At 44.0% G+C, this 22779-nt stretch overlaps 1 protein-coding gene across 2 annotated transcripts in view; it reads right to left on the reverse strand.

Annotated features, from left to right (window-relative positions):
* USP46 (ubiquitin specific peptidase 46) overlaps positions 1-15866 on the reverse strand; it is a 61635-nt gene extending 45769 nt beyond the window's left edge. The window contains exons 1-2 of one of the 2 annotated variants that reach the window (XM_066384574.1): positions 15697-15866; positions 12801-12830 (exon numbers count right to left, since the gene is read on the reverse strand). In XM_066384574.1, the coding sequence (XP_066240671.1) occupies positions 12801-12830; positions 15697-15732 (66 nt within the window). In that variant the 5' untranslated portion in view covers positions 15733-15866. The remainder of the gene's footprint in view (positions 1-12800; positions 12831-15696) is intronic. The other variant, XM_066384575.1, reaches the window with a different exon arrangement.
* Positions 15867-22779: the final 6913 nt, after the last annotated feature.

Below are 22779 nucleotides of genomic sequence, written 5' to 3' on the forward strand. Positions count from 1 at the left end.
AGCACTTAATACATTTGCTGAATGAATACACTTGGGAAACAGGAAGGGTAAGTAGTATTTGCTACTCATTCAAGAGACCTTCATGTCTATGTATTATTCATTTCATCTTGTCCACTAACCCAGGCCGAGGGTATTTATCATCCCCACTCTCCTCACGGAGATGTGGAGGAACCCGCCAAGCTCACTCAGTTCGTGAAGGCAGAGCCAGCCTCAGACCGAGGCCACTCTGCTCCGGAGTCTGTCTGAGCTCTGACCACAAGCCAGGGAAGATGATCTTCCATTCATATTTTAGTCATTCCTTAGCTGCAGATGTAGGGACTAGGCAGGGAGCCAGGCTGCTTCTGAGCATGTCCTCTTGCGCTGTGGGCTGGCACACATTAGCTGCCGACGAGGCGCACCATATTCAGTGACGACGAGTGGCCATGCTGCTTAGACAGCAGACAAATCACCCAGGCCCACTGACCAACACTGACCAAGACTCCCCTGGAGGATAAATTACTTAACAGGACCTGACTCGCCCCATCTCACAGGTGAGGGAAAGAAGGTTAATAGAGGGTAAGTAACTTGCCAAGGTCAAGTGTCAGTATGAAGCAGAAGTGTGAGCCTGCGATCTTAATGCCATTACACTACAATCCATTTCCTGCCTCCACAGTGCTCACTCCCCACCCCTTCCCTTTCAGGCTCCTCACAGGGAGCCGATCATCCACAAGAAGGCAGTTAAAGAATATTTTCTAATTACTTTTTCTTCCTGATTTGAGAGAGGGAGGAAAGGGGAGGGAGAAAGAGAGAGTGAGAGAGAGAGAGAGAGAGAGAAATAACATCGATTTATTCCACTTTTTATTTAGTCACTGGTTGACTCTTATATGTGCCCTGACCAGGGATCAAACCTGCAACCTTGGTGTACTGGGACGATGCTCTAACCAACTGAGCTCTCAGCCAGAGCAAGAGCATTTTCATTCTGCACCATGATTATCATGGCATTTCCTTGTCTTACATGATATTGGGTGGGGAGAAATAACTCTGAAAAAGACCTCAACATGACTTCATTTAATGACCATAATAGCACGGAAGCAAAAACAACTGTTAATGAAAAAAAGACGATCCTGTAGTACACAGAGATCCCATGTCATCAAGGAAGGGACAGTAAAGAACAGCCAGACTCTGGCTCGTAAAACAACTCTCCCCTTGTCGAGGGGCAGAATAACAAAGTTCTCAAGCAAAGATAAAATTTCAACTCTAAACACAACAAACAACAAGGATAAAATTTCAACTCAAAACAGGACAAATAACACTGGGCCTGTGTCTGTGACACTCCAGCTGAAGGTAGAGAAAGGAGGAAATACTCATAACTGGTGCCTGAACTCGGTGAGCTATCAGAGAACCTCATTCCCAATCCATGTTCTGCAAAGCCACCAGGACGCCTCCTGATTAAGGGTCTCTTACTTCACCCGGAAGTACCATTCCCATCACTTCCTGGAAGAGCAGCATGGATTCCTGGCAAAGCCCCAGGTCAGAGGCCAGCTCTACAAAGCTGACCAATAGGAGGATTTCAAGCATTCCCCTCTCATCCTGTCCTCTCCTGCTCAAGCTCAAGGTCTTGTCAGTGAAAGACTGTGTCCGCGCCTCACAGGGTGGGCAGGGGACACAGCGTGGGAGAGCCGCCCCAGTGTGTTTATGTGGCACCCCTGCCCTCAGGAGCCAGGCCCTCTGCAGCAGTTCTGCACCGTCAGAGATCTTTTACTCTCATGGAACAAAAACATCCTGTCATGTACCGATTGTAAAATCTGAAACATAAAATTCTGTACTCCCTCCTCCCATCCCCAAACAGGGTGGCAATGGGGGAAAAAGATGGAGTGAGTTCTTTGGAGGCATATTACTCAGCATTAACACTCCACCATGAGCTAAGTTCAGAAACTGAAAGCATGTATAATGAACGAGTAATCTTGTATCTGTCGAGTTTAGTAATAAAAAATTGGGGTTTGTGTTTTATGTATCTTTGGGGGTTTTATTCTACTTCGCTCTTAATGTTTTTTATTGTAGTTTACAAAAATATCGGTCTACAACAGATTGAAAATAAAAATAAAACGGGTCCTTCCCTACAGACTTTGAAAATAATTGCCAACAGCAAAGCAGTTAAATGAAATTGAGCTTGTTTCCTTACATGTGTGAACTGCTGCTCAAACTCACTCCTAGGAAAAGAAATGTGAACCAAAAATAGGCTAAGACACCATTTTCCCCCTGACTGGCAAAGACCGAAAGGCTTTTGGAGAGCCCACTGTTTTGGCAAGGCTGTGGGCAATGAGTCACTTATACGGCTGGTGGAGGGCAATTTGGCAAACCCCACCCAAGTTACAAATGGAAATCCATCTCCAGGAAGTCAGCAGACAGACATACTCCCCACATACGTGTAATGATGTATGAGCAAAGCTGTCCCCAGCAGCCCTGTTTGTGGAAACCAAGGGCTGGAAAACTACCATGGTACCCACTGGTGGAGGGCGGGTCAAGCGAATTCAATCCACTGAAGCAACTGAATACTCTGCAGCCATGAAAAAAGCATGAGGAGGTTCTCTCTTCACAGGCGAGCACAGACGCACCCCAAGACACAGAGAGCAAGGGCGCAGATCCGGACAGATTACTATATGCCATTAGTATTATTTGTGTTTTCAAAAACTAGGAGAGAAATACACACAAATATGCTTGTATATACATAAGGCTCTTCTGAATGGAAGCAGAAAACACTGTACATACTGACTGATGCCAGGGGCAAGAAGTGGATGATAGGCATATTTTCAACAAATATCCTTTTGTACAATTTAAAATTTTTACCATGTGGACTCATATTACTTTTCTAAACACTTTAAATTTTCCTTAAACAAAAAAAATGACTTGCAACAGGATGGATGGACCTAGAGCAGTGGTAGTCAACCTGGTCCCTACCGCCCACTAGTGGCGTTCCAGCTTTCATGGTGGGTGGTGGTGGAGCAACCAAAGTATAAATAAAAAGATAGATTTAACTATAGTAAGTTGTTTTATAAAGATTTATTCTGCCAAACTTAGCAAAAATCCGACATAAAGTACTCGGTAAGTAATTATTATAATATGCTTTAACTTGCTGTAACTCTGCTTTATAAATTATATAAATTAAAATTACTTTCCTACTTTATAAATCACCATTACTGTGGAACCGGTGGGCGGTTAGAAAATTTTACTACTAACAGATACAAAAGTGGGCGGTAGGTATAAAAAGGTTGACTACCCCTGGCATAGAGGGTATTATGCTAAGAAAAATAAGTCAGAAAAAGACAAATACCATAAGATCTCACTTTCCATACATGTGGACTGTAAAGAACAATATAAACAAATAAGCAAAAGAAAACAAGAACAGACTCATGCAGAGAACAGACTGGGGGTTGCCATATGCAGGGGAACTGGGCAACTGGGATAAAAAGGTGAAGCGATGAAGGACAAACTGGTAGTTACAGAACAGTTGTAGGGTTGTAAAGTACAGCACCAGGACTGTAGTCAATAATACTGTAATAACTATGTACAGTGCCAGGGGAATACTGGAAATATTGGGGGCGGGGGAACTTTGTAAAGTATATGATTATCTAACCACTGTTGTAAACCTGAAATGGATACAAAATAATACTGGATGTAAACTAATTAAAAACTAAAAGTTAAAAAGAAACAAACTAAGCTTAGTTGCCTGACCAGGCAGTGGCACGGTGGATAGAGTGTCGGCCTGGGACGCCGAGGGACCCAGGTTTGAGACCCCGAGGTTGCCAGTTTGAGCGCAGGCTCACCAGCTTGAGTACAGATCTGCCAACTTGAGCATGGGATCACAGACACAACCCCATGGTTGCTGGCTTGAGTCCAAAGATCTCTGATTTGAAGTCGAAGGTCGCTGGCTTGAGTAAGGCGTTACTGGCTCAGCTGGAGCCCCCTGGTCAAGGCATATAAGAGAATGCAATCAATGAACAAAAGTACCACAACTATGAGTTGATGCTTCTCATCTCTCTCCCTTCCTGTCTGTCTGTCCCTGTCTGTTCTTCTCTTTCTCTCTCTCTCTATCTGTAGAAAGAAGGAAGGAAAGGAGGGAGGAAGGGAGGGAAGGAGGGAGGGAAGAGGAAGGAAGGAAGGAAGGAAGGAAGGAAGGAAGGAAGGAAGGAAGGAAGGAAGGAAGGAAGGAAGGAAGGAAGAAAGAAAGGAAGGAAGGAAGGAAAAAAGGAAGGAAGAAAGGAAAAAAGGAAGGAAGGAAGGAAGGAAAAAAGGAAGGAAGGAAGGAAAAAAGGAAGGAAGAAAGGGAGACAGAAACTGAGCTTAGGTACTTTGTGTATTTCTTATTTAGGAACACCTAACTGATATATAACAAATAAAACAAAGAGATATGTTATACGCATATTAGACAACTAAAAACCTTTTACTACATGATGTGCCCTCATTATCAGGAAAAGGAAAAACACTGTATCCTGGCTGATGAATACAAAAGCTTTGCCACACATCAGCGCCATGTCTTCCAAGATATCTCAGCCGGAAATCACAGTTCCTTCCTCCTTTTGTCCGCTCAGCACACCTTCCCTCCCTGGCCTCGTCTTTGATTGGAAGTTAGATTACAACGTGCTCGCTGGACTCCTTCTCAGCACTGCTCAGCAGCAGGAACGCTTCTTAACATCTTACAGACAGAGAGAGGCCTAAGTCACCTGGCCAATGTCCTGAAAACCACAAAGTGTCAAGGTCAGGATGGAACTCAAGATGTAGTTCTTTCAAACTACATCATTTGTACCCTTTAGCTGGTGGGAAAAAGAGAAACTCTAGAATAAAACTGTAATAAAATATCCAGGCAGGCACTGGGCTAGGCACTTGACATAAATGATTCCATTTAAGTCCTGCAACGGCCAGGAAGGCAAGTTCTCCAATCATGCATGTCATGGATGAGAAGCAAAGTCTCTGAGAGTGGCAAGCTCTCACAACCGCCCGCAGCAGTGTGGAAACTCCAACCAGCTCTCATCCACGTGCCCATCTACTGTCCAAGGGAGCTTATCAGCTGTAATCTGCAAACCAGTTTTTGAACCACCATAAAGAACCTCTTATATGAGCAGTGCCTCCTAAGTTCCAGACCACACATCCGGAGGGAGGTGAGACAATCTTAGGTAGTACAAGTAAGAACATTTTTAAATAATTATGTTTTTGATGTTATTTGAAAAACATAATTAGCTCATCAAACTCATTACTTCACAGATGTCCAAGCACAAATGAGTCCAAATTAATAGAAAGTGAACAGACTTGCCTGACCAGGCGGTGGCACAGTGGATAGAGTGTCAGACTGGAATGCGGAGGACCCAGGTTCGAAACCCCGAAGTCGCCAGCTTGAGCACGGGCTCATCTGGTTTGAGCAAAGCTCACCAGCTTGGACCCAAGGTTACTGGCTTGAGCAAGGGGTTACTCAGTCTGCTGAAGGCCTGTGGTCAAGGCACATATGAGAAAGCAATCAATGAACAACTAAGGTGTCGCAATGAAAAACTGATGATTGACGCTTCTCATTTCTCTCCATTCCTGTCTGTCTGTTCCTATCTATCCCTCTGACTCTCTCTCTGTCTCTGTAAAAAAAAAAAAAAAAAAAAAAAGAAAGAAAGTGAACAGACTTAAGGAAAATGACTACATAAACAAGTTCAGGTGGTTCACAGATATAATGAAAACCAGGAAGAAGAACAAAATGACATTTAAGAACGGCTGGCCTAAGGAACTGGATCCACTTCCATGGTTTTAATCCAGAAGACATGCTTGAGAATAATAGCCCCCCCTCCAGCAAACAATACACACTAGTTCTGACTGTCACTTTATTTTTATTTGCCCTTCTCCCTCCACACCACACTGCTTCTCTCATGCTCTCAGAAATGGGTGAGACAGGACCCCAGTTACCAAAGCACCCTGAACGAAGCCTTGCATTTAAAAGGCAGTGTCCTGCCAGACCTGTGGTGGTGCAGTGGATAAAGCATTGACCTGGAATGCTGAGGTGGCTGGTTCGAAACCCTGAGCTTGCCTGGTTAAGACACATATAAGAAGCAACTATGACTCGATGCTTTCTGCTCTTCCCCCCCAGTCATTTTCTCCCTCTAAAATCAATAAATAAAATCTTAAAAAGATTACTTAATAAATAAGTAAAAGGCAGTATCCTGCGGTGGCTTAACCTTGGGTTGACCCCACACCTAGTTTTCCCTGAATAGCTCTGATCAGACCCACAGTAGATTCAAATACTGAATTATTGTTTTGAGTACCCCCTCTCACTTTAAGAAGTGTCTGCTTGGGAAATAAATTAGTGTCTCCCTCCTACCTGTCATGACCTGTTCTGTGCAGAGCTGACTGGGAGAGCTGTGGGCCTCTCTCCAGCTCCGTTCCTCCCCCCACCTTGCCAACATCACCATCGGAGCCATACCATTTGGTGAATTCTGCCCCTGCTTACCGCCCACCCAACTTCCTTCCCCGATCCCACTCCTACCCAAACGCCCGCTAAATGTGAACAGAGGTCAGAATGAAAGCAGAATTCCACAGAACCCTGCAATACCGACAGCTCTGTGCTTTGCATAAAGTGAAGGGAAATATTAATTCACAGAAAAAAATGAGAATAATTGTGAAAATTAACATGCATGAGGGCATCACGGTTCACAAAATGCTTCTGTAGGCAGGATCTCCTTTGATTCTCCCAAAACAGCTGTGTGGAGGGGACTCCATCCTCTGCCTTTCTGTGTTGTAAAGGGATGAGGAAACAGGTTCGAAATTTACCAACCTCTGAGATTCCAAATCCCAACTCCTCCTCTCTAGAGGGGTAGGAAGAAATGGTTTTCCTTTCCTTCCCATAGGGCTGTGCTGCTCAGTGTGCTCCCCAAACCAGGAGCATCTGGTCACCAGAGAGGTTGCTGGAAATGCAAAATCTCAGTTTGACCTAATACCTCACAGAGCTGCAGAGGGCTGATCCTAAGAATAGCACTTCCACTTCCAGGACTACATCCTGGAGAAACAAAGGCGCGTGCACAAAGAAGACAGAAACAGAAACATTCAGTATGGCACTGTTTCCAGAAAGAATATTATGGGAGCTATCCAACTGCCCCTAAATAAGGTAATAAGTAAATCATCGTTAAGTCAAAGAATACAGCTACCGAACAGTTAGAATGAATAAAAGAAGAGTTTGTGTCAGCATAATCTCAAATATAATTGTTGAGTGAAAAAAAGCTGCAAAAGGATACATATTTTTAGACACAGACATTGATATCACTGCTTATGGATTCATAAATATGAAGTATAAAGACATGCAGAGTAAACATCACATCAACCTCAGGAAAATGGTTAGTTCTGGGAGGAAGGGAGAGGAAAGAGGGGTGGTTAGAGAATTTTTTAAGGTTTTATGTTTAAGAAAAAAATCTTAACCAAATATCACTAAATTTTAATATCTGTTAAATCTGAAGGCTGGGTATTTGCATATAAATATATTAAAATACAGTCTTTTCTCCATTCTTTTGGGTATAATATTTTGCAATTTAAAAAAAATGTCTTTTAAAAGCTTCTCACATGATGTGCTATGTAGCCAGGGTTATGAATCTCCATTCTAGGGGCATAAAGTAATAAAAACATTGCTATGTAATATCGAGATATACATCTACAGAATGGCAATGATCTATAGCTCTTGAAGTTAAATTACTACCTTAAAATTTTATATCAATTTTTAAAAACTTTCACATGGCAAATAATTTCTTCCTTTTCTTTTTTTTTTTTTTTTACAGAGACAGAGAGTCAGAGAGAGGGATAGATAAGGACAGACAGACAGGAATGGAGAGAGATGTGAAGTATCAATCATCAGTTTTTTGTTGTGGCACTTTAGTTTTTCATTGATTGCTTTCTCGTATGTGCCTTGACCGCGGGCCTTCAGCAGACCGAGTAACCCCTTGCTCGAGCCAGGGAACTTGGGTCCAAGCTGGTGAGCTTTGCTCAAACCAGATGAGCCCGTGCTCAAGCTGGCAACCTCGGAGTCCCAAACCTGGGTCCTCTGCATCCCAGCCCAACGCTCTATCCACTGCGCCACCGCCTGGTCAGGCGGCAAATAATTTCTATAAGCAATATTTTTTTAGGGGGCCAAGGTTATTGCACAAGGAAAACAGTATTTCTCAAAACGTGGTTGTCAGCTCACCTGTAACAGAATGAGGGAGGAGTGGGGACAAGGGAAGACTTAGTTTAGAATGTGCATTCCAGGGCCTCGCCTTTGGCCTACCTACTCAAAATCTCTGGAGATAGAAACCCAGAGTCTGAATTTTTAATAAGAGAATGCATGTATGGGCACAATTTTTCCATACACCAAAGAACCACGAAAGTATAGCATATTTTTAAAGATATTGTCAGTCATATGTTTAAAACCATATGTCTGTGTCCAGACATGTATGACATTTGTCATACTCTGAAAATCAAAATAAACTGCAAGGAATGTTTTCTAAATAGTTGAGATAGTAATTCCACAAATATCTTCAAGCAGATCCTGATAACAGCTGGTTTCCTGCACAGTGCACCTGACCTGAAGGACGCAAAAATGTATCGTAGGAAGAAGAATATAATTTTACATTCCCTTTCTAAAAGGGACTTCAAAAATCAACTGGGTAAACAGGAAAACTCCACAAGTCCAGCCTTTATGTTGTTCTCACTGGGAAAGGCCCCAAACAGAATTTTCACCAAAGCTAACTTCAATTAAACGCATGAAAAAAATGTAACTTGAACTGAAAGGCCTGGCCAGCACAGTGATGTACCCAGAATTTACCCTCGACATTCAAGATAGCTTCTAGTCTAGAGTCCTTTTGCTACAAGGATTCACTTTTTTTCAATTTATTATCATTTCCTCAAACTGTTCCATCCATTCTTTTCCCTATTTTCACACAAAACCACCACTGCCATCCTGACTTACAAACCCTGGAAAACTGCTCCAAAGCCTCTGGATTAAAAACAACAAACACAAAAAAAGATAGATGTTCAGTCTCACTAGTAAACAGGAAAGTGCAAATTTTTAACCATGAAGATACCATTTCGCACCCATCAAACTGGCAAACCTCCAGTCTAACAATGCGGGTGCTGTCTGCCAGCCTGCGGGGCACCCGGAACTCCTGACCGCTACCGGGTGGAATGCAAATCGGCACAACTGCTATGGAAAGCAACTGGGCAATCAGATAGGGGCAAAGACGCCCGTTTCCTTTGACCCAGAAATTTCCCTTTTAGGGACAGACCTCAGAAAAACCTGAAGCATGCACAGGGAGACCAATTCAAAACTGTTCGTCGCTCTAAAATGGCACACATAAAAAACCATAAACCCAAGTGCTAATCAACAGTAAAGTGAATATACTGCAGCACATTCATGAAATGGAATATTACACAGCCGTTAACCTAGAATTGCATGTATCTTAATGGATAAATTTTAAAATTGTAATTTAAACAAAAGCAAACTGAGAAGTTTTTCAGTATTACAGAGCATGTATAAACGTGAGGAAACAATACTATATCTGGTTTATGAATACATATATATCTAATAAAACTATAAAAACACATGATAAGTACCAAATTGAGAACAGTGAAACTGTCTGAAGGGAAGGGGAATGAGATACAGAAAGGTTCACCTATATTTGTAATATTTTATTTCTTCAAGTGGAGCTAGATATATGGTTACTCACTCTATTTCCGTATTTTTCTCTCTGCCTGAAATTCACCACCACCCAGAAAAAGAGTCCCAAGTCTAAGCAACTCTAAAGCATTTGCAGATTCTCAAAGTGACATCAGAACTTGATGGGCTGGATCTACAAGTGGAAAATGAAGCTTTAGGAACCAATAGGGTTTTCCCCACACTCCATTCATAGCAAATAATCACTCTCAGATTTATGGTAAAATTCCAAGCAGAGGCCTTCTGACATCCCCAAATTTCTAAGCAGCAATCCCAGAGCAGAAACATTCCAAACTGTTTAGTGCTGAGGTTGGTTGTTAACACAGAATTTATTTGCCTCAAGAAAATTTTTGCTGGTTCATTTTTGAGTGGCCTTTTCTCTTAAAAGATCAGCAAGGCCTTTCAAACCCTTAGACGAACACTTGGTTTCACCACAACTGAAGGTTTATTATATGAAGTTGCACTAAAATATTTAGAGCGGAAGAATTAACAAGATTAAAAGATACCATCTTTTATAACTTTTTCAAATAGTCTGCTTTATACTGGTTCCACGGGCAGGCTAGAGATGTCTTTCTGATGATTCCACGGAATTAAACACCATCTGAAAACTTCAACTCATTCAAGCTAACTAGATAGAACAGGCTGGGAGAAAAGACATACGAATGAGAAAATTTTCTCTTAATTGCTAAGAGAATCAACACTGAATATTGCTTTCAATTACAAACCCAACAGACCGAAATTCCACATTAGTAAGAAATAAATAAATAGGTTTTATTGTAGGGGTGAAATGGAACACATAGAGCTGACATCCAGCAAATGGTATGACAATCTTTAATTCTAACTGAATATCACCATTCAGCTTTGCTTTCACCCTAGGCTTCTAAGAAAAAAACTGGAAAATCCATAGACCTAACTGTTAGGACCTGACCAACACAAATATCTCCACCAGACCAGAGAGGCTGGAACAGACTTTTTCCTTAGATAGTAACCCACCCCACCTAGCAATTTCTGAAAACTGGTAATATCAGAGTAGACCCTCATTCCTGAGTGAAAACAACTCCCAGCTGATAACATTAAACTAAGTTTTGTCTCCAGTCTTCTCTGAGAATGGGAAGCATGAATAACAGAGGAAGTGGCAAGTTCTCTTCTCCCAAATTATGTGATTTATATATTTTTAAATGTTTTTAAAAACTTTTTTTCCAGCAATTCGCAAAATACATGCCTTAGGTAAGTAACTGACTTGTCAAAATAAAATGATCTCTATAAAATTCCTCTAGCGTCGTTTCAGATTTTTATTAATTTTACTTTCCCATCATATCAAGGTGAGTTCATTTATTTAAAAAGAAGTCAAATCTGGCACTTGGCAAGGTGCCCAGTAATATCCTGGGGTTGTTCAATGGATGCTGAAATGCTAATACTGTATCTGCTAAGTTTAACACAGTTTAAACAATGTAGTTAGGTACTCAAGTAGTTACTAACCAATTAAGAGACGCAGATTTTTATAAAGACGCTAAGAAACACTACTCACCGAGAAGCTTTTGACAAACAACAAAAATTAGTTTCATAAATTGAGAAAAAATAAGTTCCAATCAATAGTTTGTCCAAAGGCACCACTAGATTCATGCCTAACTGGAGAGACCCCCAATGGTACTATTCCAGCTCTAAGTTACACTGACTGTAGTCACGTCCTCGCATAAAAAAAAAAAGCCCAACTTTGGTCAACTGCAAATATATTAAAGAAATATCCGGCTCTGTTCATCAGTCTTTACACTATATTACTTCTGAGATTTTGTTCAACCTTTATCTGTGTGGATATCACACTGTACTAAAACTTTCATCTTCATCAATGTTACACCCACAAGATAAGAAACCGCTGAGCCCCTTGGAGACAGGGACTCACCTCATTCATTTACTAGCACCTGCACTGAGTGTGTGCCGACACTGGCATTGCAGGTCCTCAACAAATAGTAAAATGTAATCTATTTGACAAAGGGCATTCCCCCTATGGCACATTTCACAGCACTATTAAGAAATAAAATTAAGATCAGATGATTTAGACCCATGTGCACAATTCAGTCCAAGTGGCATTTCTAGAGGGCACATTCGGTTTCTCCCAACAAATGCTTCCTTTTTAGAAAATCCCTCAAGCTCTTCTAACAAAAAACTTACCAAAAACAAAAACCTGGCATTTGTAGCACCATAAAAATACACAGGAAGTTAACTCTATTGGTCCAGACAAGTAGCAGAGGATTATAAACAAGGGACATTTCCTCATGCTTGGTAGCAGCTAGGGCATTTTAAAAATTACAACACACCAGCCAAACAAGCTTTATTATCTGTGAACCAGACATGCTGTGAGGCTAAACTGACAAGCCCTGAGCAAGTTGATCAAGAATCACAATGGCAGAAATTCACATGGAAGTAAAATTAAAACAAATGGAAACTAGCATTAAATTTCCAAAGGATAATAAAATCTCAGTTGGCAAGTGGAGGATATGAATGTTTTCCAAGTCCCTTATATCTATAATTGGCACAAGAAGTCTGAGGGGGGGGTGGTGTTTATTTCTTAATCACATGAAGGATTTGCTACAAGTTCTATTTCTGCTCTGCTCAATTCTTTCTTGTCCAGTGGACAAAACAAATCCACTTTTCAACATTAGGTCCTGGTCGTTCAAGTCCCACCTAGAAGGATGATATCCTTTCACACCCTTTCTGGACACACATCAGTGTATTTAAAATATACCAAATGACCTGCTTTTAAAAAAAAATGCAGCCTGACCTGTGGTAGCCCAGTGGATAAAATGTCGACCTGGAATGCTGAGGTCACCAGTTCAGAGCTCTGGGCTTGCCTGGTCAAGGCACATACAGGAAGCAACTACTACCAAGTCGATGCTTCCCACTTCTCCCCCGTCTTTCTCTCTCTCCCTTTCTTTCTCTGTCTCTCTCTCCTCTCTCTAAAAATCAATAAACAACAACAACAACAAAATGCAAGAGCCACTTGCTCTTACTACAACTACTCAAACCAACTAAGGCCAAACGGAGTTAGCTGAGGGAATGGTCAATAAAAGCACCAGGGAGAAGCTAAACAGTGAGGAAAGACCCACAGAAGACCTACCTGGAAACAATTCATCATCATGTGAAGAACCTAAAGAGGAACCAAATGAAAATTTACGTCGGATCACATGGAAAGACAGCAGTCTCCTCATCACATGCCCTCCCGTGTGGGATGTGAGACTGGGAGGGGCCCGGGTGACCTGAGCAGCCTTTTATAAGGGGCGGGGTTAAGGATGCCCATCCCAGTCTTTGTATACAGACCTTCAGCCTGGTTTACATAAATGAACACGTGAGTTGTTTACATTACTGCTTGCTTCCATCAGGTCCAAGAAAGCATCATCTCCACTATCCTTAAACCAGGGTCCCCAAACTACAGCCCACGGGCGGGCCGCATGCAGCCCCCTGAGGCCATTTATCCGGCACCCTCCGGCACTTCCGAAGGGGCACCTCTTCCATTGGTGGTCAGTGTGAGGAGCACATTGACCATCTCATTAGCCAACAGCAGGCCCATAGTTCCCATTGAAATACTGGTCAGTTTGTTGATTTAAATTTACTTGTTTTTTATTTTAAATATTGTATTTGTTCCCTTTTTTTTTTTTTTTACTTTAAAATAAGATATGTGCAGTGTGCATAGGGATTTGTTCATAGCTTTTTTTTTTTAATAGTCCGGCCCTCTAATGGTCTGAGGGACAGTGAACTGGCCCCCTGTGTAAAAAGTTTGGGGACCCCTGCTTTAAACAACTGAAGATGACATGAGATGATATTGAGAACAGCTAACACTTATTGACGTCCTGCTATGAACTAGGCTTAGTAACTTAATACAACAGTCCTAGGAGGTGGGAACCATCTCATTTTTATAGATAGGTAAAGAAAGACAAAGCACAACCTGTTCAAGGACAAAGCTATGTGTTAGATCCAGGACTTGAACTGAGGAAGTCTAACTTTAGAGCCCAAATTCATCATTACTTGCTCAAGACACAATGTCCGAATAGGAACATAAAACTCCCTACTTAGGAAATATTGGTTCCTCACCTCACCTGGGTGATGATGCTAAACTTGGTACCTTTTTAAAGATTCCACATGAGGTTGTCAACTCCCCAGACACAGCACTGGCCTGCTCATCTCACATCCTCCCTGCCACTTGCCTCCCTCACTGGGTTTTACTAGAAGCAAGTAGTGACATTCTGCCCTGGTGCGCCAAGAAACCCCAGCTGCACTGAGGATTAAAAAAAAAAAAAAAAGCTGGTGACTGGCTTCCTCTTGGGACATACCAGTTCTCAAGTTTCCAACCTGCTTTTAGTACAAAGAGGTGGACGCACAAGCTGGACAGGAACACCACCAAGGGCTGGGACTGCACCTTGCTGCCCTATAAGCCTGAGGCCACCCCAGCAGGCATGAAAGAAGAGTATTTGAGCTCCTGCTTTCCAAGTTCCCCTCAGGAGCTGATCATAGCGTAGAGAGAACCAGAGCAGAAAGGCATCACCGTCCCACTGCACCAAGCAACATTAACGCCACTCCACAGGAAGGAGCAGGAGACCCGTCTCCTGGAGAAGGAAGGGAAGGAGAGGAAATCTATATGCTCCAGGAGCCACCCACCACATCTAACTGGTCCTGTGCCAACACCTTGGCAGCTATCACTCCAGGAAGCCCCAGCATTTGTTCTGCTGACCACCGCAGTGGCCACATCCAACAGTGCTGAAAAATGAAGCCAGCACCACTGGGTTGCAATTCTACCCCTGAGCTAACACATGGCTCCTTAATGCTCCTTCGCCATGTGTTAATCTTGCAACAAAATGTAGGACAGAAGAGGGAAAAGGCTGTGTAATGGGGGGAGGGCAGCCAGATCACCTTACCTCCAGGCCGCCTAATGAAGCCTCCTCAGATTCCCTTTAGGGGCCTCTATTAGCTACAGCAGAAGTTTTCCCCAAACTGGCACTAAAGGAGCTGGTGTTCCAGCTGGAGATAGGGGAGCCACGCTGAGGAGTGGGGGGAAGGACCTGGACAACGAGGCAAAGTGCACACTCTCTCACTCCACACAGCAGGGCAGTGGCTTACTCCAGGGGAGCAAGTTGTGCACACCAAGGCTGTGACAAGTGGGGGTGCCAAAAGGTGCACCCTGAGGACCCAAGGGCTAGAAGCTGTTGTTCCTGCAGAAACTGAAAAGCAAGGGAAAGCAATGGGGAAAACCCAAATTAAAGTCACCACCACACCAGGGGAGCAGTCCCCCATCAGAGCCCACTGATGTCCCCTAGCTGTGTCCACGCCCACCAGCCTCCACCGGATCTACAGTGCATCAGGCAAGATCACCCTGGGACCTCCTCCAGCCCCACCACCCTTGGGTCTTCATGTAACCTTGTTCTTCTTTCACAGGTGGGGAAACTGAGGTCTCTAAAACAAATTTCTGTGCTTTCTCAAACCAGGTGAAGTTCACTTCTCTAAATACAATTTTGCACTTTTTTACAGCTTTATGACATTTCAAATGTCTCCAGAGACCGATTACCTTTGCAAAGTGAATTTTAAATACAGTTTAAGGAGTGAACTTAAAATGAGATGAGGGCAGCCAGGAAGACCGGCAGGGCTTCTTCTACCGTAAGGACAGGATGGGTACCCGCCATCCCTCGATAGTCCCCCAACCCCCTCCCCCGGGACGTCCGGGTTCGGCCTCCCCCCCAGACGCTTGCACCGCAACCCGAGGGCGGAGGCACGCGGCGCGGCCGAGGGACCGGCGGCCGGGCTCCCAAGTCCCGGGGCAGAGAGGGGGGCGGAGGGCTCCGGGACCCTCCCCGGGGGCTCCGGGGCCGCGGCCCGTCCGCGCAGCCCAGGGCCGGGAACTTCTCGCGGCGCGGCCCCCGCCGGCCCCCACGCCACCGCCGGGCGCCGGTGCGGCTCGGGTTTCCCTTTCTTTGCCTCACCGCGCCTCGGGCACGACCCCCGAGGCGCCGACGGCGGCCACTCACCATATTACAGATGGAGGCGATGTTTCGGACAGTCATTAGTCTAAAGGTTGCAGCGATCCCGCACCGCCATCTTTACAAGGTGAAAACAGGACTGTCCATGGTGGAGCGCTCGCGGGGAGGCCGGGCGGCGGCGGGGCGGCGGCGGGGAGGCGGCCTGGGGTCCGGCTTTCAGTTTGGCTGGGAGAGGGAGGCCGGGAGGGAGGAGGCGGAGGCGGGGAAGGCGGGGAAGGCGGGCGGGCGGGAGGAGAACGGAGGGCGGGGATTGGCGGAGCCGAGGAGCCGGGGCCGCGGCCGGCGGCGCGGGGAGGGAGGGCCGGCCAAGCGCGCCGCGTGCTGCCGGCGCCCTGCGCTCCCGCCGTACGGCCGGCCTCGGCTCCGCCCGCCCGCCCCCGGCCACGGCGCTCGGCTTTCTTCTTTTCCTTTTATTTCCTGCTTCACTGTATTTGGGCTGAATGCGGGGCCGAGCCAGAGCTCTCTCCCGCGCGGCTGCGGCAACCGCACCGCGCGGGTCCCCCGGGCCGACCCGGATGCGACGGCCTCCTCGGGGCCCGCAGCTCCGCGGGGGAAGCAGGGACAGCGGCAGGCGTCCGACCCCGCCGGGCAGAAGGGCCGCGCCTCCGGCCGAAAGCAGGCTGCGGGCGCCCCGGCCCCGGGCACTGACGCCGCGGAGAGGGCCGGTGGAGACCCGGAGCCGTTTTGTCTTTACTTTTTCTTCCCTACCTCCCGTCTTCCAGCAGCCCCGGTCTTTATATTTTGGCGAGTAAAGAACGCAGAGGGGTAGGGGTGACCAAGGCCAACTTTTAGCTTCTCCCCGAGGTTACAGCCAGATGGCACCGGCGAGGACCCAAGAAGTAAATGGGGTCAGGACATGGGAGTGGCAGAAAGCCCTCGCCAGCAGTGAGTGGGCCGGCTGCCTGGTAAAGGGCGCCGGGAGGGGAGAGGAATCTGGGTCTGGGCGGAGGCCAGAGCGACGCATTCAGGCAATTTGTGACATTAACAGGTACAAAGGACAAGTCTCGATTCTGGGCGAGGAGTAAGCACTATCTGAGGAGCAATTTGAATCCAGGAAGGAGCACTAAACTTGAACGCATCTTAAAGAAAAACCCCTCTGTCTCCAGGTTTTGAGATTGGTGCTGTACTGGCATAGACACGTTTCCCGCATAAAAGGTCCTGGCTTCTGGCTCAAAGAGCAAATCTACACCATTTAGCAGATATGTTCAGGGCTTTCGACAGAAAAGTTGAACTAGTGAAACGCGTGGTAATTCTTAAGCCAATATATTTAATGACAAATTAGAAATTAATATCATTGAAGATAGCTTTTCTCTAACCAAGGGAAAATTTCACTTCCTATTCTCCATTGTCTATTTAGCATCATTCACTAAGATTTGAGACCCGTTGACTGCTGATATCCCAAGGACCTGGGTGGAAATAAAAGACAACTGCTAACCAAAGTTTTGTGGGGTCATATTGGCTCTGTATATTTCATTGGATTTAAGGAGTAAATTCCTGTTTATGTTAAGTCATTCTGCCTACATCTTATTTACAAACAGATCCTTATGATGGTGATCACTAAACTTTAATTTCTTAGCATTGTCTGTCATGATGTTCTTTCATGATCTTCAGTCACCACGGTAACTCGGGTAATTGAAGCTATTGTCATCGCCTTTTGCTGATCGGTAAAATAAGACTTAGAGGATCAAATATCCTCCTTTGATTATGTTACCCAAATATTACAAATGAAGCTGGTGTGCCATCTGGGCTGAGCACCTTGGGAGAGGAGAAAAACAGAACACCCAAACTATGGCCATTTGGGAAACTGAGGCCTAGAAAAGTTTAAAGACTTGGGCAAGATCACAAAACAAGTTCAGAAGCAACCTCAAGTTTAAAACAGCCCCTAGGATCAATTTCATACACATTTCACCATAAAGGCATTAATCCAAAGCTTTCCATAAATGATATGGAAATTTTATACCATAATAGAGTTCAATATTTCTGCCAGCATTGGTACAATGGATTGTAGAGTCCACAGGGCTGAAACACCATTCACATAATGAAAATTGAACATCATCTGATTTCTGAGTGCTGTATCAGCAAGTTAAAAGGATATTTTACATGCCTTTTAACAGTGTATAGCCTAAAACTGAAGTGTTCAATGTAGACAAACATCCAGATTGAAATTCAGGCGGTGAATTATATATACAACAAATCAATTGAACACAGCAGATCTTGTCAGCCTTATGAATAATTAAATACATTTTTACACTATTACCAGGTTGGTATTCACAAGTGTAAATTGGAAAACGCCATCAGCTGAAGAAGAATACAGCTTCACTCAGCAAGGAAACATTATTTGCAAGTGATAAGAGGTAAAATCATGAAAATGTTGACAAGCTAATGAGAGAACTTTGAGAAAAAGTGTTTCATATATAGGAACCAGCTGGTATGACAGTATCCGCTAGAACTGGGAAAAGTAGGCAAATAGAAGGATGGGATATAGTCTAGCACTAAACAGCCTAAATGAATTTGAAGGAGGCAGTCACTCCAGGTAGTATGCCCCTTGCGACCCAAAATGTCCATGAATCAACCACTGGCCTCACCTGGGAGCCTATTAGAAGTGCAGACTCCCGGTGCCCATTTCAGCCCTACTCAATGATATTTTGATTGTAAAGTGTGAATAGCACTGATCCAACCTCTTGTGTGGCCTTCTCTGTTTTTGCCTGCCTAGCTCCCAGATTCGACTTTGGGGACTTTCCCTCTCCCATTCTCAGAACTTAAGGTTCAGGTGTGTCACACCAGCCCCCTGGCTCCAGAGTAAGGCACATGATCCAGACTTGGCCAATGAGAGTAACTTATAGCCCAGACACAGGATTGGTTCAGCAAAGAGGATGCAATATAAGCTAAGCCAATGAAAGTCGGCCCTGGGTTTTTGGGTGAGGAAGTACACCCTTCTGAGCTAATTGGATAAATTCTAGAGCAGCCATCTTCCCACTGCCTGAGCATGAAGCCAACATAGAAACATGAGTCTGAGGAATGAAAGAGAGATCCTAACAACATTCTTTGTCCACTTGCTGCATGATCTATTTCCTGGACTCTTTAGCAACTAAAGTCATTAAAGTCTTTGTTTTATTTGGCCAATTTAAAGTGAGTATCTGCTATTACCACTTAAAGAATTCTAATAACCAGTTTCCCTGTCCCCCAAAATTCATTAGGTTCATTCCAAATTCATGATGTTTCCTTTTCTTCTCTACTCACTAAACCAATCTTTGGGGGGATGGCTCTGTGTCTTTCATAAAACCTCTCCTGATTGCTCACCCCCACCCCACCAATTAACTCCCATATCCAGGTGGTTCCATGTTTTCCCCTCTTGTTACCAGTTTCTTGTGTCCTTCTCCTGCTTCCTCTCTTTGCTTAGTTAACACCACTCAGCCTTCCAATGATTCAAGACAAGATGATGAAATGCCCTTGTTATATGTTCTTATAGCACCATTTATCTTCCCTTTGTGGACCTTATATTTATAAATACATTTATGCCATATAACATAGAGGCAGTACAGTGGGTGGTTAAAAAATGAACTCTGGGGCCCTGGCCGGTCGGCTCAGCGGGAGAGCATTGGCCTGACATGTGAAAGTCCCTGGTTTGATTCCTGGTCAGGGCACACAGGAGAAGCAACCATCTGCTTCTCCCCCCTCCTCCTTCTTTCTCTCTCCCTCTTCTCCTCCAGCAGATATGGCTTGAATAGTTTGAACAAGGTGGCCCCAGGTGCTGAGAATGGCTCCACGGCCCTGCCTCAGGTGCTAAAAGAGCTTGGTTGCCAAGCAATGGAGCAGCGGCCCCAGATGGGCTGAGCATCACCCTGTAGAGGGCTTGCCAGGTGGATCCCAGTAGGGATGCAGGCGGGAGTCTTTCTCTGCGTTCCCCCCTCCCCACCTCTCACTTAATTAAAAAAAAAAAAAAAAATGAACCCTGGATCCAGACTGCCTATACCAGCTATATGACCTCAAACAAGTTTTTAACCTCTCTGTGCCTCAGTTTATCTATAAAATGAAGATAAGAGTGCCCCTCAGAGAGTGTCTTTGCATTAGTATATGTGAAGTACTAAAAATGTGCCTGGCACGTACTAACCACTATATGGGATAGCTTCTTTTATTATTGTGCATGTGATTTTTTTGATTAATGTTTATTTCCCAACCCTCATCAGACATGAAAAGACATGCCTGGGTTTACTCATTGGATACCTAAAGAAAGACACAGTGCCTTGTCCATAGGAAAAGCCTCAAAATCAGATACTAACTATCTGGACAGTTGCTTCTCTCCAAGTGGCCTGGAAGCTCCTGGAAAAAAGGAATCTTGTCTAGTGAATTTTAAAAAATCTCATGTGGTCTCAGGCACTGTGCCTGGCACATTCATTCCTTTTTCTTTTTCCTCATTGCCAAATAGGTTATTGCAGCTTACTCGATATGCAAATGTTAGTAAACATTTGGCTGTCTGAGGGAAAAACATTTTGCTGGTTGTAGACTTGAGTTTGAAACCAAACTGGCTTCTGTTGGTTATATTTCAATTCTGTGAGGAACTTGATGACAGCAGTTTTTCTTTTTCTCATGCATCAAATACTTATTACAAACTTTGTGCCCAATGCTGTGTGAGGCACTGGTGATCCTAAGATAAAAGAAGAATGTCAGACTGCCCGCAGTGCTCAATTTCATTAGTGGTGTTCGTCAACATTATGAATGCCTTTGCTACTTTTGCATGCAATTAGTATAAAATAAGGATAAGCTAACTTTGGAGTGAACATCAAATTTGACTTTGTATAACAGGGACACTACATCTAAAATTATGAGTGTATTTATGGGTGGTTAAGACTCCCTAAGTCTTTGGAACAATTGGCTTATTTTGAAATGCCATTGAAGGATTTTTAAGCTAGACTGGAACATGATTAGACTTTATTTTCTCATCCATTTTGATTAACTGAAAGAAGAGATTACTCTAGCTGCTACTACATGAGGAAAGAAAGTTGAAGGAGGAGTGCGGCAGCATTCTAGGTGAGGCCAGTTAGAAATCTGGTGAGAAAACCCAGAGTTGTTGGCGCCTCAGGTTTTAGGTAAGGAGTGGCAATGGGGAAAATAAAAGTGGAGAGATTGAAGACTTTCTTTTGAAGGGAGTCAGCTGAATCTGGCGATTGATGGGAATGAGGGCTGAGTCAAAGATGAATCCCAAGATTCTGACTAAAATGAAAAGGAATGTAATTTTTTTTTTTTTTTTTTTTTTTTTTTTGCAATAGAGAATGCTGAAGGAGAAAGTTCAGTGTAGGTGGTAAGAAAGAACTGGATTTGAGAATACTTGTATCAATCATGAGTCTGGGGCACAAAAGAAATGTCTGGACTGGAGATAAATCTAAGAGTAAGTAAAACAGAGAAGATAGTGAGGATACAGTTATGGGTGGAATTGCCTAGGAGTATATAGAATGAGAACTGACAAGGGGATAGTCCAGGAGAGCTCCACCACACAAGGTTCAGGAGGAGGACAAGAAGCAAAAAACAAAAAACAAAACTAATATAAAGCTTCTATAGTATAGAAGATGCAAAGAAACATACAATATTACAAAAGCCAGAGTATTTCAAGTTGGAAGAAATAGTCAAATGTATCAAATACAGCTAAGAGATCAAGGAAGATAAATACTAACAGTAGTTGCTCTGGCTGAGAGCTCAGTTGGTTAGACTTAGAGCATCCTCCCGATACACCAAGGTTGCAGGTTTGATTCATGGTCAGGGCACATACAAGAAGCATCCAATGAAAGCATAGACAAGTGGAAAAACAAATCGTTTCTCTCTCCCTCTCTCTTACTCCCTCTCTCTCTGAAACCAATAAGAATTTTAAAAATACTAACAGTAATAACTTTCAGTTCTCCAGCAAGGCTTTCAAATGCATTTAATCCTTCTGACATCCCTATGAGGAAGGCATGGTATTATAATGGTCATTTTAGAGAAGAGAAAACAGGCTCAGAGTTTAATTTGCCTCAGTTCATGTATTATCTCACCAGAGTTTATTAACTCAAGAGTCCTTTGAATTCTATCAATGGCAGCTTGCGTGGAATGGTTAGGATAGAATACATATTGGAATGGGTTGTTAAGTGAAAGAGAGATGAGAAGACTTAAAGATATTTGGCTTTGAAGGGGAAGAAAGGGCAGTAACAGTCAAAAGTAGCTTCAGTGAGTAGCGCTCTGCTTGGTTTGCAAAAACCTCCCTAATCAGGCTCTGCCCCACCTCTTCCAATTGTTTTCCCACCTCCAATTCTTTTTTTTTTTTTTTTTTGGTGACAGAGACAGATAGAGATGGAGAGAGGGACAGATAGGGACAGACAGAAAGGGAGATGAGAAGCATCAATTCTTCATTGCGGCTCCTTAGTCTCCTTAGTTGTTCATTGATTGCTTTCTCATATGTGCCTTGACCAGGGGCTACAGCAGGGTGAGCGACCCCGTGCTCAAGTCAGCGACTTTGGGTTCAAGCCATGACCTTGGGCTTCAAACCAGCAACCTTTGGGCTCAAGCCAGCAACCATGGGGTCATATCTGTGATCCCACGCTCAAGATGGTGAGCCCGCGCTTAAGCTGGTGACTTTAGGGTTTCGAACCTGGGACCTTTGCGTCCCAGTCAGATGCTCTATCCACTGTGCCACCACCTGGTCAAATCCCACTGCCAATTCTTAAAACAAATACATCAGTCTCACTTCATGTTTTTAAGCCCGCATTCCCTTGACTCCCCTCACTCTTGGGCAATTATTCTTCCTTATATTTCAAGCCCACTCATTCCTCAAAACACAGTTCAAACCTCACCTCGAGGAAGATTTCTCAATTCCACCTTTCTTGGTAAGTTTTTATCAAAGATCACTTTTATTTCTTAGAAAGCTAAGATGCCTGGCACAATGCTAGATACCCACACAGGAGGCTCTCAGACACTTAGCAAGTAATTATTGTACCTGAAACACTACGCACACTTGACCAGAACCATTTCGCTCACCATCCCGCTTTCCGGGTTGTATTTACTTTCCTCCAGATTTGGGTCTGAATTAATAGAACTGACAGCCCT

Source organism: Saccopteryx leptura, chromosome 5, assembly GCF_036850995.1.
Source record: "Saccopteryx leptura isolate mSacLep1 chromosome 5, mSacLep1_pri_phased_curated, whole genome shotgun sequence".
NCBI lineage: Eukaryota > Metazoa > Chordata > Mammalia > Chiroptera > Emballonuridae > Saccopteryx > Saccopteryx leptura.